The 15214-nt window shown below is 42.1% G+C and overlaps 1 protein-coding gene across 2 annotated transcripts; it reads right to left on the bottom strand.

Moving 5' to 3' along the window:
- Positions 1-257: 257 nt before the first annotated feature.
- On the bottom strand, positions 258-15214 carry slc6a5 (solute carrier family 6 member 5). 2 transcript variants are annotated; one of them, XM_088371396.1, is made up of 16 exons: positions 13028-15214; positions 11899-12306; positions 11127-11277; positions 10478-10609; positions 10200-10373; positions 8966-9116; positions 8363-8495; positions 8069-8203; positions 7887-7990; positions 7623-7747; positions 7425-7537; positions 6370-6501; positions 6181-6280; positions 4921-5021; positions 3924-4091; positions 258-3326 (listed from the first exon to the last, which is right to left on the bottom strand). In XM_088371396.1, the coding sequence occupies exons 1-16, from the start codon at positions 13028-13030 to the stop codon at positions 3174-3176; spliced, it is 2283 nt and encodes a 760-aa protein (XP_088227522.1). In that variant the 5' UTR covers positions 13031-15214; the 3' UTR covers positions 258-3173. The 2 variants fall into 2 exon arrangements, with proteins under 2 accessions (XP_088227522.1, XP_088227521.1); XM_088371395.1 differs by having other exon boundaries at positions 11899-15214.

Here is a 15214-nt window from a genome sequence, read left to right as displayed (position 1 = left end):
AATACCGAACTGAACTTTCCTATCATCAACTGGTTCAGATGATCAATGAGAGCAGCACAGACTTGATGTAAAGTTGTTTGACATAAAGATGTGAGCATTGAGCAACAATCGAGCATCGTTTCATCTTTTATCTTTGATCGTAACTTTCCAGAACGTGTTGTTTTCATCCAGTCGCGAAGCCTTTAGATGTGCCGTTTCGTGACAGCTTGAAAACCAGCTCGTCTTTATTACCCTTGGCATGGTTCAAAACAAGCAGATAGGCAAGAAAGAAAATAACGTTTATTGATCATAGGTATACATTTCATGGTATAATAGCGATATATATTATTGGCAAAGATACTATTATTCAATTGCATTTTTATACATAAATACAAAATTGGAGGTAGGGCCTCAAAGATTGATGACAAGTGGAAAATAAATGCATTTCACATATATATATTTTATATTATATTCTTTTTATATCTTACACCAATTCTAAAACATATATATTTGTGTGTATATATATATATATATATCTACTCTATTTCTAAATCAAATGACGTCATGTTGGAGGCACATATCTATATCCATAGGCAGCTGTGCCTCACAAAAGATCACACAAAAATGTATGACATTACTCAAGTAATTAGAAATTTAACCTATGTCGTCATAGGTCACACAGTAAGCGTGCCAAATTGACACATAGACATAATAACAATACCATATGAGACAGACAATAAGCTTTTCTGTGGTGATCACACTACACTGTACTAGTCCAAGACATCTATAAGGCCAATGGTTACCTGAAGATGTTTTGTAACGTATTGGCAAACACCAAGATATACTGCATGGAACATGTATGGCAGTAGCTAAACCTTCTACACACAAATCTCATAACCCATTTTTTTTTTACTTTTTTTTACCCCTTTGGTTGACTTGCAGGCAAAGTTATTCAAGTCATGAATGAATACGTTTTGTTCCTCTGATAAGTTCTGTCTCACGTGAACAGAAAGCTCATGCATTGACATACACATATTGAGTGAGTCACAATATATGGACATTGATTTGAGCAACACAAAGTGCACATGCAAGCTTATTCGTGTCATATTTCATGAAGCTATGTGGATTAAGCGCTTATTTTCTCACCCTTAAAATAAAAGTAGAGATATTACTGTTGCCCTATAACCCATTATAATACAACTTTTTTTTTTTTACATCATCATCTTTAAACTCTGGAGCATTTTGGAAAGGGGAGTGGGAAACCTGCACGTTTTCCTCGCCTACCGCCCTGCAAACATCTGATTGATAAAGTTCAGTCAAAACTAACACTAAAAGGCAATCGAGCCCACAGGGGAACGTTACGGGAGGACTCAAGCCAAATACACAAACGCTCAATAAAAGCAACAATCAGGCTAGCATTATTTCACAATCTCACTAGAATGTGTTCTAAGTTCATATAAGTTAGGCATGGCTTCGAGAATCCTTTTTTTTTTTTTTACATCTCTGAGCAACTGTTATTGCGGAAACCATCTGAGAACTCAATGCAATTATACGTGCAGCCTCTCAAATGCTGGAGCCTCACGGGTTGGCTCGCAGCCCACCATCTTGTTGCTTTTAAAGAGACTACAAAGCCAGCTACATGTATATTCTATGGTACATTTACATCAAGACTTTATAGCTTATAATTTGCTGCACTTGCCAGCGGCCAAAACACGCTTGGCAATCAGACCGGAGTTTTACATTTGAATAGTGTTTCTTTGCTTTATCTCTGTGGAACTATTCAGAAAGCACTCCCGTGAGAGTGTTTTTCCGTAGAGCATAACAATACAGTTTCATTCATTTGATAGAATTGTGGAAACCTGAGACCCTGTTTTCAAGCGGACATACAGAAGAAGCATTCTTCTGAAATGGCAAAGAGGTCTCCGGAGCTATCTCATATAAACACATCCAAGAAGTGAGAAAGAAGCCTTTCTGTGTTTTCTCGCCTTGCCACATCAAACATCTGCGCCAAGCGTTGTGGGGCGTGACACACACGTATACACAAAACCGACACAATACAAAAACAACACGCACACATTCAATCTGTCGTCCTCTCTCCTCTGCCGAAAGCTACAGATTTATAGTCAGGTATATGCATATTTTTAAATATGTCAATCTATATATCTCATTATTTTCGTGGGTGAGCCTATTAAAACGCACACTGTGATGTTTTCACAAATGGCTCATAAATTCACAACACGTACAAGAGCCTAACTGCGATAAATACACTAAATAGATATACGGAGTGACTATCAGGCTGAGTTTTAGAGCTTCAAAAAGGTTAAATGGCTTCTTCATCATGAACTAAAGGGCAGATTGACATGATTTACATATGCAGGGTTGAGATAAATACAGTATGGTCTAGTTGAGGAGGGGGGGGGGGGGGGGAGAAGAGACCCTCACAAAGAGTCCCTGGGGGGTCACGGACAAATATCACCCCAAGCAAGCATCTATAAGACAGCGGAGTCATCCGAGGCCAAAGTGTATCAAATGAAATGCATTGACGGTTTTACACGGACCAAGGAGGCACAAATTCCTGATTTTCTATTCTTCACTTTCTATTATGCAAAACAGTACAAGGAAATAGAAAGTCCAACTAAAGGACAATGTTGCTTTTGTAAATACTGAGGAGCAGCCATGATCATTGTACTGCCACTAGATTCATAGGAACATATTTTCTCACCATCTGTCACGAGTTTTCCTGCTTGTGCTGAGACATTTTTTTTTTTCCACATAAATATGGTTGTAAATACACACACACACACACACACATATAGTATATGGCCACATAGACAGATGACTCCATCGGGAGCAGCGAAAGTATTGCAGATTGCAGCTCTGTCCATTCATGACAATAGGTCACAAAGTCTCCCACGTTGGAAGGTTGCGGTGAAATTGCCAGTCATCATGAGTGGGAGGCAATGATAGACTTTCGGCTGAGCACAAAGCAGCAGCAACAGCGGTGGTGGTGGTGGTGGTGGTGGTGGAGATGATTCCACCTGGGAGGCCCTCCTCCCTGAGAGAAGAGTGAGTAGGGGAGAGGAGGAGGAGGAACATGAGGAAGACAAAGGGAGAGGGCGGTGAAACACTATAGTGGGGGGGCTTCTTCTGACACCCCCCGGCCCAAGGTTAGAGCTCTTCAGGGGCTGCTGTTACTAGAAAGAACTGAGCTGGAAGTCCGTAGGGGGCAGCTTGAGGCCGAGAGAGCTGGTCCCCAGCGGGTCCATCATGTTCTTGTAGCGTTCCCCACGATGCTTCATCAGGAAGGGACCCCAGTCGGGCTGAGGGGAGCAAACCAGCTTGAGACGCTGCAGCGGGACAGACAGAGGTCGCTGCGTTATTGCTCGTCCTGGTTTGTGTGAATTTGCATCCCAATTATGCTGACACTGTAAGTTCAATTATGGAGAAAAATTGAGAAACTCTCCGGGGGGGAGAGATTTTTAGCAGCTTTTCAACAGCTACCACGAAATCTGCCATTGTGTCTCAACCAGACAAAAACAATGTTTGTGCTTGTATTTCCGGGAAACTACATTACTGAGATGTTTTTAACAGGTCCAAATAAAAAATAAATCAGCCGGCTGCAGCAGGCTGCCAGGAAATTGGACCACTCCACACCTGACCTCAAATGCAAGTCAAAGAATCCATTTTAAAATCTTGCTGCAGCTCTATAAATCTCCAAATGGTCTTGGACTAAAAAAAGAACCCAAATGAAATGCTTTTCGGGTCACCTGGGAAAACGTCTATGTTGTGACAGAGATTGTGAGAGAACATGGAATTAAATATTCAACAGTAATTAAATGTGCCCTTTAAACAAACAAAAGGAAAAAAGTGAATACTCAGCTGCCGTTGTGTTTTCCTCTGCTGATGATTGCTGATTTGCCAACAGCGCCTGACTAAATGATTACCTCAATTAAGGTGCCGGGAGCGAGGTACATCTTGATGACAAACATGATGGGGATCCAGATGACGGAACAGATAACCATTAGCCAGCCCATCACCATAGACCAGGTGGGGTAGGTGTAGTCCTCGTATGTCATAACGCTCCACTGAGAAAGACTCAGAATCAAGATGCCCTGCGTGGATCAACGTATTGACAAAGTGACGATGTCATTCGGCTCAATATAGCCAAAGAAAAATGTGCCGTAAAGAATAAAATAAGTATAAACGGCAACGGAATTGAGGAAGTTGTGGAAATGGGGGGGAAAGGGAACAAAGACAGAAATAAATGAAGGCGAATCGATGAGCTCCCCGAGAGAACGGGACTTCTCGTGAGACCACCAGCCGGCCGACTGTGGCTCCATTTGTCATCGTCAGCCCTGCTTCTGTGCCGCGGCCATTTTCAGCACAATGACTAATATATATTCTGTCTCGTGGCCAATATTGAAAGGAAGGCAAGCTCTGCGGATTGGACACACACTGCCGGATAGCATGCCATCGCACACTTTATTGTTATTTTTCAAAATGACTTTTTTTTTTTTTTAAGAGGGGGAAAAATGCATATGTGTGTCCAAACGTTTCCCAAAGGTGCATGATAACCGTAGCATATGAATCAATGGGCAAATCAGAAAGGGAAATGGAGCTCAAATGAATACACATTTGTGACCGTGAAAAAACAAAGTGGAACATAATTGATAGATAAACAGATCATTTGTTTTCAGTACTCGGGCTTATATGTAAGGGCTGGACAATTTGCATTTGGAAATAATTGTGAGGCCATTTTAAACAATGTTGTCAGCCTACTTTAAAAACTTTTTGGAAAAACAATTCAGACTTTGTGACATGATAGCAATCGTAAAATAAGTCATTTTGCATTCTAGCGTTACAGGGAAATTGGAATTTGAAAGGCAATAAAATGGACACTTTTAAACTCAGCGTGTGTGTGTGTGTGCATGTGTGTTTCACCGTCAGAATGGTTGGTGTCACAAAGGCCCAGCATAGTCTCCAGAAGCGATTGGGCTGAAAACCAATCATCATTTCAATATCCTCGCAAAACCTTTGAAGCCCTGCAGAAGGAATGAGGGGGTGGAGGGTAAATGAAATAAGAGTAGATATTGCATAAAGTCACCAAACCGGGCTTTAAAAACTCTCTTAGAGGAGATGCCAAATTCCAATTCCTGAAGAAGGAGGAGGGAGCAGGTGGCTTCATTTCTCATTCCTGTCTGATAAATGACATTGAGTGGCATCAAGAGGCAGTCGGTGTGACGGCGTGCTGCGACCTGATGGCCAGCCAAACAGAAGCTGGAGGGGAACATTTCATCTACACGCGTTGCTTGGCTTTTACAACAGTGACACCTAGTGGCCAAGACTAGGACAATACTCCTCAAAGACCCTTCAGTCACTAAAGTGGTGTTTGATGAAACGTTTTACATTTAATTTTACTTGATTTAACTAGAACCTTAGTTAGGACATTATAATAAATAACGTGAAATGAGAGAGAGAGAGAGAGACGGAACGCGGGTGTTAAGAATAAAGACAGAAATCAATGAGTGTAAATCGATGCATGGCGAGCAGCCAACCGACTGCGGCTCCTTCATCATTGTCAGCCCTGATTTGGTGCTACAGTGATTTCCCGCATAGATCTGCTGCAAAACGGGTCAACAATGTTAACCCTGTTCAATATTTATCATCTCAAATCCCTGTGGATAGTCAACACGGAATTGAGCCAAGTCACGAACTCTGTGACTATATCTTAAACCACAATGTCACTGACAAGAAGAGTTTGTAACCTCAATCTGGTTAACAGAAATCACTTCTGGTACAGCACATAATATGAGCAATATGAAAACACTTGAGCAATATTTTGTTTGCAAATTTAAAATGTACTTAAGATGGTAAAATCAGTCTGTGTTTATTATTTTTATATCCTAGTGGGGTCCACCTTTTGAGATCTGACAATCTCACTTTTACACAGGCACAAGCATTGCAATCAATAGAAAACCGACTCCAAAATAATTTGCAGCAAAACAAAATGTGATCCCCACAAGGTCTCTTTTCACGACTTTGTGTATCAAGTTGAGTAACAGTGCCCCAAGAGGTCAAATCTAGTACTGCAGTGGACAGAATGTCAACTTTAGCCAGTTTTATTCAACCTTCTGACACAAATGTGAGGAAAAGTAAAAGCTTCGGCGGAAAAGGCTACAGACCGAGACCTGCTGTACTCACCATAGAGATAAGAAATCCCCACAAGCTCAAAGATGGCGATAATGACCAAGGAGTAGGAGGCTGCATACGTGTCCACCAACTGCAGCATGTACATGCCATTCTGTCACACACACACACAAAATATTATCAAAACTCATAGCCAGAACTATTTTTAGCAAAAAGCCTTTTCGGATTTGAACCGTGTGATACCTCGGTGATCATGGGAAATCCCAAGATGAAAAAGGCGAGGCAGCAAACCAGGGTGAAGATGGGTTTGTGCTTCCTCAAGTACTTGGGGAACTCGTCCGACACGGAGGTCACGATGGTCTCAATGGTTGCAAACTGAGAACGGAAAGAGCAGAGGGGGAGAAGGACGGAAAGAAGATGAATAGACAAACATGACAGAAAAAAAAGTGGCATCAATCTTTTCACCTCCTCTAGCCTCTCGCCTCCTGAGCTCGCAAAACTAATTTCCTGTCAACACCGAAAGTCGATTTGAGTCCAAATGCTCTCTCAGCCGCCTAATGAAAGGAACATCTTTTACCTTCCTGTTGGTTTGTGTGCTGCTACTTTGGTCAACATGCGGCCATATTGCATCTGGAATTGTTTGCCCTTGATTGAACGTGATCGTGGAAAAAGTTGTTAAATACGACCTTGTAATATAATTAGTTTTTGTTCCAAGAAAAAACATTATATTGTTTGGACACAATAGCATTTATTCTTTAGCACAACTGAATTGTGTCAAGATGGAAAAAAAATGTGCTTTTCATAATTTGACAGTAAAATGCAGATTAGCTCTACAACCACCGATTAATCCCAATATTTTTTTCATTATATTAAATGTCTTGGAACTCTGTGTTTTCCTACCTTCAGTTCTTTGTTTTGCGAATAACACTTAAGGCCAATTTCTTTTTCGCCATTCACACAGACCCCCTTCTGCTATTCGGAGTGTTTCAGAGCACTTCATCCAAAATCTGTCCCAATGGGCGGCATTAATGGACAATGATGTTAATTAGGTCAATGCGTGCGGCAGTAATCACTTTTAAGCTGGTAAAGAGTTTAAAGCAGACAGAAAGCGACCGCAATGGAGTTGGGACTCGTCTGCCTTTGTTAAGATTCTCTGGCGTTAGCCAAGTGTCTGGGGACACGCTCAGTTGCAGACTTCATTGGGTCACTGAACCCAAAAGAATCAAACACTGTATGCTTGGAGAAATCTTCTCACCTCGTCTATCTTATGAGCACGCCCGAGCATAGAAATCGGTTACCATGGTATCCAGGCCGAGAGTCAGGAGCATGAGAAAGAAGATGATAGCCCAGAATGGAGACAGGGGAAGTCTGGTCAGAGCTTCTGGGTACACCACGAACGCTATGCCTGGACCTTGGGTCACACACACAAATGAATTTTTTGCCCCCTTGTGTAACAGTAGCGAGCCAAGATGCTACATGCTAGCTTGCGTTCCTACCTTCATCTGCTACTTTATCAATTGGCACGTCCAACTCATGTGCCATGAAACCAATGACAGAAAAGATGACAAAGCCAGCAAATATGCTGGTGGCACTGTTTGTACATGTCACTATTACCGTGTCCCTGGTGGTAAACAAAAGGAAAGGCACCTTAGCTGTTTGTCAAGAGCGGCCATATTTTGAAAGAAAGGCTTCCGTTGTCCTAACAAGTGACACTTTCCAAGTCATTTGCCAGAAGCATCGTTTACCTTTTATGTGTTTACCTGTAGCAGTTATTGTGGAATTTATTGTAGGAGGAAAGCGTGATCAGGCCTCCCCAAGCGGCAGATAGTGAGAAAAAGATCTGAGTGGCTGCATCTTTCCACACCTGATGGACGAGAGACTCCACATTAGGAGCAGGAAGGAAACTTTCGAGTCACACTTCAAGCCAGTCAGCATCACGCACCTTTCCATCCATGAGTTTCTCCCACTTTGGTGTGATGAAGTAGAGGATGCCGTCGGCGGCCCCCGGGAGGGTCACACCTCGGATGAGCAGGATCACAAGTACCACGTAGGGAAAAGTGGCTGTGAAATACACCACCTTTCAAAAAGAAGTAATGATCAAAATCATGAAGACGCTAGGATTGACAAGAAAATCACTCAGCAGTAGGTTGCAGGTTGTACTTTTGTCCACCAGAGGACAGTATACTACAAGTTGATGGTATTATCTATCTTTAACAAGTGCAAACAGCAAAGTTACCTTCCCTGATGATTTGATTCCCTTGGCCAAAGAGGCGTAGACAATAATCCAGGCCAGAAACAGACAGCCTGCCAGAGGCCAGCGGATGTCTCCCGGGTATTCAATTCCTTTGGAGATGTGCAGCACGTTGTACCTGCACGAGGAGCCATCAAACACCAGCAAACAACAACACTCGACTGTCAATACTGTACACTATGTGTTGCTAAATTGTTAAAAAATATAAAACAATAATTAAAAAAAAACATCACATGCCAATGATGCTCCCATCTGGTAGCCAAATAAGCAAAATATTAGGAACACCATATAAGGCGTCCGTCCGTCACTATACTGCAAGAGTGTAATCCAAAACTCAGCATTATTATCTTTGAATCTCATTGAGGAAAGACAGCTCACGTGCTGGTTTATTTTTTATTTTTGTTAGAATTTAATTATTTGTGTTTATAAAGGATACAAGAAAATTTAAATCTGGACATCCAGTAGGAAGGAAAATGTGATATGTTCACATGAGAGCCTAAAAAACAGCAGCTTTAAGGGATGCATGTCATAAAACATACATTTGCATAGATTGGATTTTTTTTCTCACCAGCTAGAAGCTTCACTCACTTGAAGTACTCCTCACTCGGGCTGACATATGTCTTTCCACCTTCCACGGCCATGTTTAATAGCTTGCTCAAGTTTCCAACAGTGTTGGCAGACAGACAAAAAGAAGAGTTCTTGATTGAGGTGAAGTTTTTGTCCCGCAAGATGCACGAGTCTGTTCAAAGGAGAAACCGCATGTTTAATTTAAAAAATATACTTATATTAGTTTTTCCCAACTTTTATTGATCAAAAGAAGATGCAAAAAGTCACAAAAAGTACCAATGAGAATAGAAAGTGTAAAACCTCAACAGACGTCAATGAGTTGAAAATCTCATATTCAACTGAGCACACTACAAAGAAAATGCGTGAAAATGTTAAAAATGAAATAATAAAAAAAGGAATCAGCACGTTACCCGGGCGTTTCGACGGCACTAATTAGTGCTTCACTAACAACACGCCCCTATATTTATCTTTCTACTCAACACTTTTGTTGCAAATGTTGATTAACAACACGCCCACATTGTTTGTCAGAGAAATTTCTCAAAATCAGAAAAACAAATCATCACAAAATGTGTCTTTTAGAAAGACATTAACATCATAAAGGGCATTTATTAAAAAGGCAATAATGTTTAGTTCCGACGTTTTTGAGAAAGGCTGCCAGAGTAAGTAGTTCTGCTACCAACCAGCAGGGGTCAGTGGTGCGCACACTGCACCACTGCAGCAGCTCAGTCAGTACAGTAAATATGTCAAGCAAGCAGTTTTTGTGCTGAATTCACACAATCTCAAGAGGCAAATATCACGGCAAATTCGTTCAATTTCGATACAAATTCGATGCGTACTCTTTTCAATCACATTCTTTTGCATTTTACCATATTCAAAACATCATTTCACTTTTATAAACATGCTTTATGAAAGACAAAAATACATTAGGAACGCTCCAACTGCTAATAGATGTATAAAACATGTTAATATCATATGGTAACGTCTAAAATAATATATCAATATCACATCTATAATTTGTGGTCATATTGAGGTTAGTCAATACTCTAAAAGTCTCCAATGAAATGCACAGGCTATCAATGTGTTGAATGAAAAGCACCGCATAGACCACAGGTCAGGATTCATTTTCTGCAGGACACCTCAACTAAGATTCGTGACGCATTGCGCATTGTGCACTGCGCGTGCATGTGCGTGCGTGTGCGTAAGCGACCAGTGTGTGAATGTGTGTGTGTGTGTGTGTGTGTGTGTGGTGTCTTACCTAATAGCAGCATGTCTTTGTCCTTACAATCCACCGTGTTCCACGCATTCCTACAGTTAGCCCATGGCAGTGAGCCCTTCAACGAAGCGAACAGGTAGTACAGTGTCCAGCACATAATAATATTATAGTATATGGCTATCAAGACAGATATTATCAACATGGCAATCCCGCAACCTAAAATAAATAAATGAGACGAAATATAGCAATTACTCTTAATGAAAGTGGAGACTGGTGAGGATGGTAAATGCTGTTGCAGTTGATTGCAAGGGTTAGTGTACCTTGTAGTGCCGGGATGCACTTCCACACCGACACGGGGCCCTGGCTGGCAAACTGGCCCAGGGACACTTCCAGCAAAAAGATGGGGATGCCGGCGATCCCCAACATTGTCAGGTAAGGGATCAAAAATGCACCTGGAAGGGACAGACAAAGACGGGCTACAGAAAATGGCAATAACAGGGCATAGAAAAAGGCAAATAAAAAATAAAAAAATTGAGAGAGTGGTACAGGGTACAGAAAATTGCAAAAATAATAGGCTAACATTGCAACATAACATAACATTGCAAATATCACTGTACTGTTACTTCTATTAATAACAATACTTACAATTTTGCGTCGGAAATTTTCTACAGTTAAAAAAAAAAATCCGAAAATTTAATGCAGACTGCTGCCATTGATTAGTGGTTAAATAAAAGTGGCTACACAAAAGGAATGTTATGTCGAAATAATATTGAAAATGTATCATACAAGCGTATTATTATCACTTTTATAATATTAATATTTCTTCCATAAACGTTTGCGGATCTTATAGGCCTATCGGAGATGTTAGGAATAAACTTTGGTTTCATTTTGAGTGGGAGTGGGGGGAAGCATGCGGGGTGCTATTTTACTATTTGTTCCATAGAGTGTCAAACTCTCCAGCCCTCTTACCTCCACCGTTCTGGAAAGCAAGATATGGAAACCTCCACACGTTTCCCAGTCCCACTGCATAGCCAACCATGGAGAGAATAAAATCCAGTTTATTGGACCAGTTTCCCCTGGCCTTGTTCTCGTCCCCTTCCTCATCATCATCGCATTCAGCCTGAGAGGAGCAAACGACGAGATAATTTTCCAAATTATTTTAATTTTAAAATAAAAAACGCCCCAGGGTCCAAGATCAGAAGAATATTTGTTTTTCTGAACGAATGAACACATCTGCAGTTTTAAAACACAAACTGTCAGTTTGGGCCAAAACAGATCTATCAAAACAGAGTGGGTCTCAAATAATATACAAAAAAGTTTCGCTGAGTGTAGCAAGAGAGAGGGAGGAGAATTAACCCGCAATAGAGTAAATCTCATTATACACCCGCATTGAAAAAAATCTAACTATCGCGAGATCAACAATTCCTCGTAACACGTCACCCAAAAATCGCCGTGCTTTGCAGAAATTTGTGTCCAGTGTTTGAAAAAAAAAATAATTCCACAACCTCCAAACATCCTTTACCACACAACATGCGCAATAATACACTCAGAGGAATACAATAATCGGTTTTGGCCAATTCTGCAGCAACAGCCTGAAATGCAAGCAAATATTTTGCAGTCATGCACGTGCTTGTTTTTGAAGTCTGCCAACCGCTAAAAGAAAATACGAGAGATATGCACAAGTTGACATCACGTTAACAGCAAAACATCCGAGTCAAACGCTTGTTTTTCGCGGACTTACCCGCGTCAGGGAGCCTGCTTGAACTGACATGTTGCCATCTACGCCCATCACGACGGTGGTCTGGCTCAAAGGGGTCCAATTGGAAGGGGTGTTGTTCTGCTCCCCGTGCAAAACTGACGGCTCCTTCCCAAAGGCCGAATTAGCCGTCATCATCGCCGGGACGACAGGTGGGTTGTTTGTGAACGTCCCGTATGCTTTATTGGCGTCCGGTGCTCCCGTTGGTACATTTTCCGGGGGACAAAAACTTTGGCTTTCGTTGCATGGAGGCGGCGGCTTAGGCGCCGGGTGGTTGTGCTGAGGAGTGGCCGGCTGAGGCGGGTTGATTTCGGGTTTGTTTCCTGTTAATCCCGCAGTTCCGTCCGGCTGCTGCGTGGGGATGTGGCCCACCGGTTGTTTGGCCATGTCGTCCTGGAACATGGAAACGGGGAATGAAGACGACAAAAAAAAAAAAAAAAAAGTGTGTCACAAGTGCAGAAAGTGGAAGAATGTCGGGTCCATGCGGCGCATCTCTGCTAGGGGAGGCAAAGGGTGGACAAAGTGGCTTTCTGCGACGATTTGGGGACGCATTCTCTATTCACAGCTCACGGTCTGGACCGGCTGTGCATGTGGGGATGCGCGTGTTAGTGGGAGGGGGGTTGCTTTGCTATACCCCCTCTTGTGTCGTTCTGCAGGATTCTTTAATTTTACGGCCCATTTCCCCCTCGTGTCATTCAACCACACACACATACGCGTCCAACATTTTTAATGGGCAATACACAAGCTGCTGCGGGTCTATGCGGCTTCGATCTCGCACGACCACCACCGGCATTACTGCGGCTTGACCCGAGGCGCGCAATTATAAACCCGAAATGTAGCCCGTGGGGGTACCGGAATAAAAATGAACACTGTAAAAATATAGACAAAAAGTGTTACGATAAATAGCTAAGCCCTAAAAATATCACAAAATTATAAAGTAGTTTAAATCAGTGTGGAAATGAGCAGTGAAGTTCGACCGTATGCTGCATTTCAGCACCACGGACAGCGCAAAGAAAGCACAGCTAAGAGCGTCCAAAGGTAGCAAAGTCAAAAGTGTTCCAAAAGAATGCGAAACCATACGCAAGGAGGCGGAAATGGGATGTGAAACACTTACCATGCCGCGGAGTTCTCCGAACAGGCTCAAAGTGTTGTCCGTGGAAATGACGAGTGGTGTGAGCGAGCTGACTTGCTCGTGTGCGCGCCAAACCGGCGCGTGCACCGATTTTCTTACTCGGGGTCCGTGCGTCAGTGCAGAGCAAGGTGCCCTTGGCGGGACATTTTCGTGATAATAGCACTTTGATAAATCATTTGGCCCTGTGGATTGGGAGTTTTTTTTTTTTTTTTTGGAAGGGACACGCCACGGCGTACGGACGGGATGTTCACGCACAGGCGTGTATTTGACGCGTTTGTTACGCACGCAGTTATAATACCTGGACGCCGGGCGCGCGCGTTGTAACACTTACGCACTGCACTTAACACGTGTCACTTACACGTACAGATTTGCTCAAGTATACTTTTGCGCGCACACGTGAACGCGCACCCACGCCCACAGCACGTGGTAAAAAAAATTATATTTAAAAACTGACACCTTTTGAAGTGCGAACACTGGTTGGGACAACAAATAGTGTATCAAAACACTCTCACTGGTTTTTGGACACACACTACAGCCCCCCTTTTTGTATGTTAATCAACTTTGGGGGGTCTCTACAACGATTGCACAAGTCTTGTACAAAAGGGGGGGGGGGGGTAGCATCCTAAATCAATCTTGTGAAAAAAAAGTGGAGCCTGCGCGTGAGGCTGTGACGAGGAAAAGTACTATGTTAGATCCCTGAATGCTGCATTGCGCATTTAGTCTCCAAGCTTTTGTTTAAACAAGGAAAATACTTTACATGAATCTATTTTCTCACCTTCGGATTGTTTTTAACAATCGTTGCACACGTGGCAAATATTTCGTAAAGCCTTTCCTGTAGCAGCATGTGCTTATTCGTTAAATTTTTGCGCCTCAGCTAAAATACTCCCGTGCAGCGTTGCCTAGCGACCGCATGAAGCGGTATTGTTGCCAACTAATGACGGGGAAAATAAAAACGGGGCGTTTGTTTTGACTAATGTTGATACATTTAGGGACTGTCGCGCTTTAATCCGCACTGTGATACGAGTTATTTTTAATCACTGGGTAACATACACAAGATCACGAAGGCCTATTTTTAAAGATGAAGGTGAAAATAAACGAGTGGGATTACACAACCCGGAAATGCAGCACGGATTTTGATGTGGAACCGTTATCAATTATAAATAAAATAAAAAAATCTATTCATTTTCAATTACAATGACGCATTCTACGCAGCGCAACTATGAGTCAATGCTCCTTTTTATACTGCTATGCGTTTAAAAAGTTATGCGGTGAGAGAACATATGCTACTTTAAAATACTTTTTTTTGCAAATAGTCACAACGAAAAATAAAACTCTTAATCGCAGAATATGCTGGCGTGTTTAATCACTTTGACAGACATCGGCCGGTTTGTTCATGTATGTTGAAAAACCAACATTGTTGGACCAACATGAAACCAAAATATATATAAAAAATAGAAACACAGAATTAATAACAAATAGAAAGTTTCTAGCCTGTCGCTATGTATCAAAACATTTGTTTGTACAAATTGCGACTTGGATTTATCCCCCCACGTTCGATGTCAGAGCTGCAAGACTTAAATATGCGCACCGCGCTCCTTCCAAATCTGACTCCGTTCCAGATAAGAGACTGGAACCGCTGTATTAGCCTCGACTTTAATTACATTGTCAACTGGAATAATTGTAATTGATTTGTGGCTTTAACACACGAGCGCGTGCGCGCACGCGTTACACCTCGTACAAAACGCTCTCAATGTCCTAAATACTTTTAAATTGCCGCAAAATATTTATTTAGAATTATTTATAAAATGTCCGTTTTGAACGATCTTTGGAGATTTACGAGAAAGCGCTGCTTGACTACGTTTGGGTTGGTGCCGCGGTTAATTACACATGCGTCTATAATTAATGGTTCACTCCCACTGTCGCGTGGGTGATAAGCAGCCGCATCCATCCGAGGCGCCTGGAAACTCGTGATTCAGTGGTGGAGGTCACCCGGAGGCCCGCGACTCTCATCACCATCATCATCATCATCATCATCATGCTCATCATCACCATCACTCTCAGCTGACAAGGAACCTCACTTACGACATTCTCTTTGCTCTCCTCACAAAATGGCCAAACATATGAAGTTACTTTTTCTGATTTGGAACAGTTTTCATCATTCAACGAATG

Source organism: Syngnathus floridae, chromosome 3 (genome assembly GCF_059516105.1).
Source record: "Syngnathus floridae isolate MCC-2025c chromosome 3, RoL_Sflo_1.0, whole genome shotgun sequence".
In the NCBI taxonomy this organism is placed as follows: Eukaryota; Metazoa; Chordata; class Actinopteri; order Syngnathiformes; family Syngnathidae; genus Syngnathus; species Syngnathus floridae.
Note: the sequence above shows the minus strand (reverse complement) of the source record. Positions and strands in the feature narration are given on the sequence as shown.

What these genes read in the sequence shown, in the direction of transcription:
- slc6a5 (XM_088371395.1), bottom strand. Translation starts at nt 12,315, where the DNA reads ATGTTCCAGGACGACATGGCCAAACAACCGGTGGGCCACATCCCCACG. An exon ending in AAGCAGGCTCCCTGACGCGG is followed by an intron (nt 11,278 to 11,898) that starts GTAAGTCCGCGA and finishes TGCTCCTCTCAG; the next exon opens with GCTGAATGCGATGATGATGA. An exon ending in GAATCAAATCATCAGGGAAG is followed by an intron (nt 8,204 to 8,362) that starts GTAACTTTGCTG and finishes TCTTTTTGAAAG; the next exon opens with GTGGTGTATTTCACAGCCAC.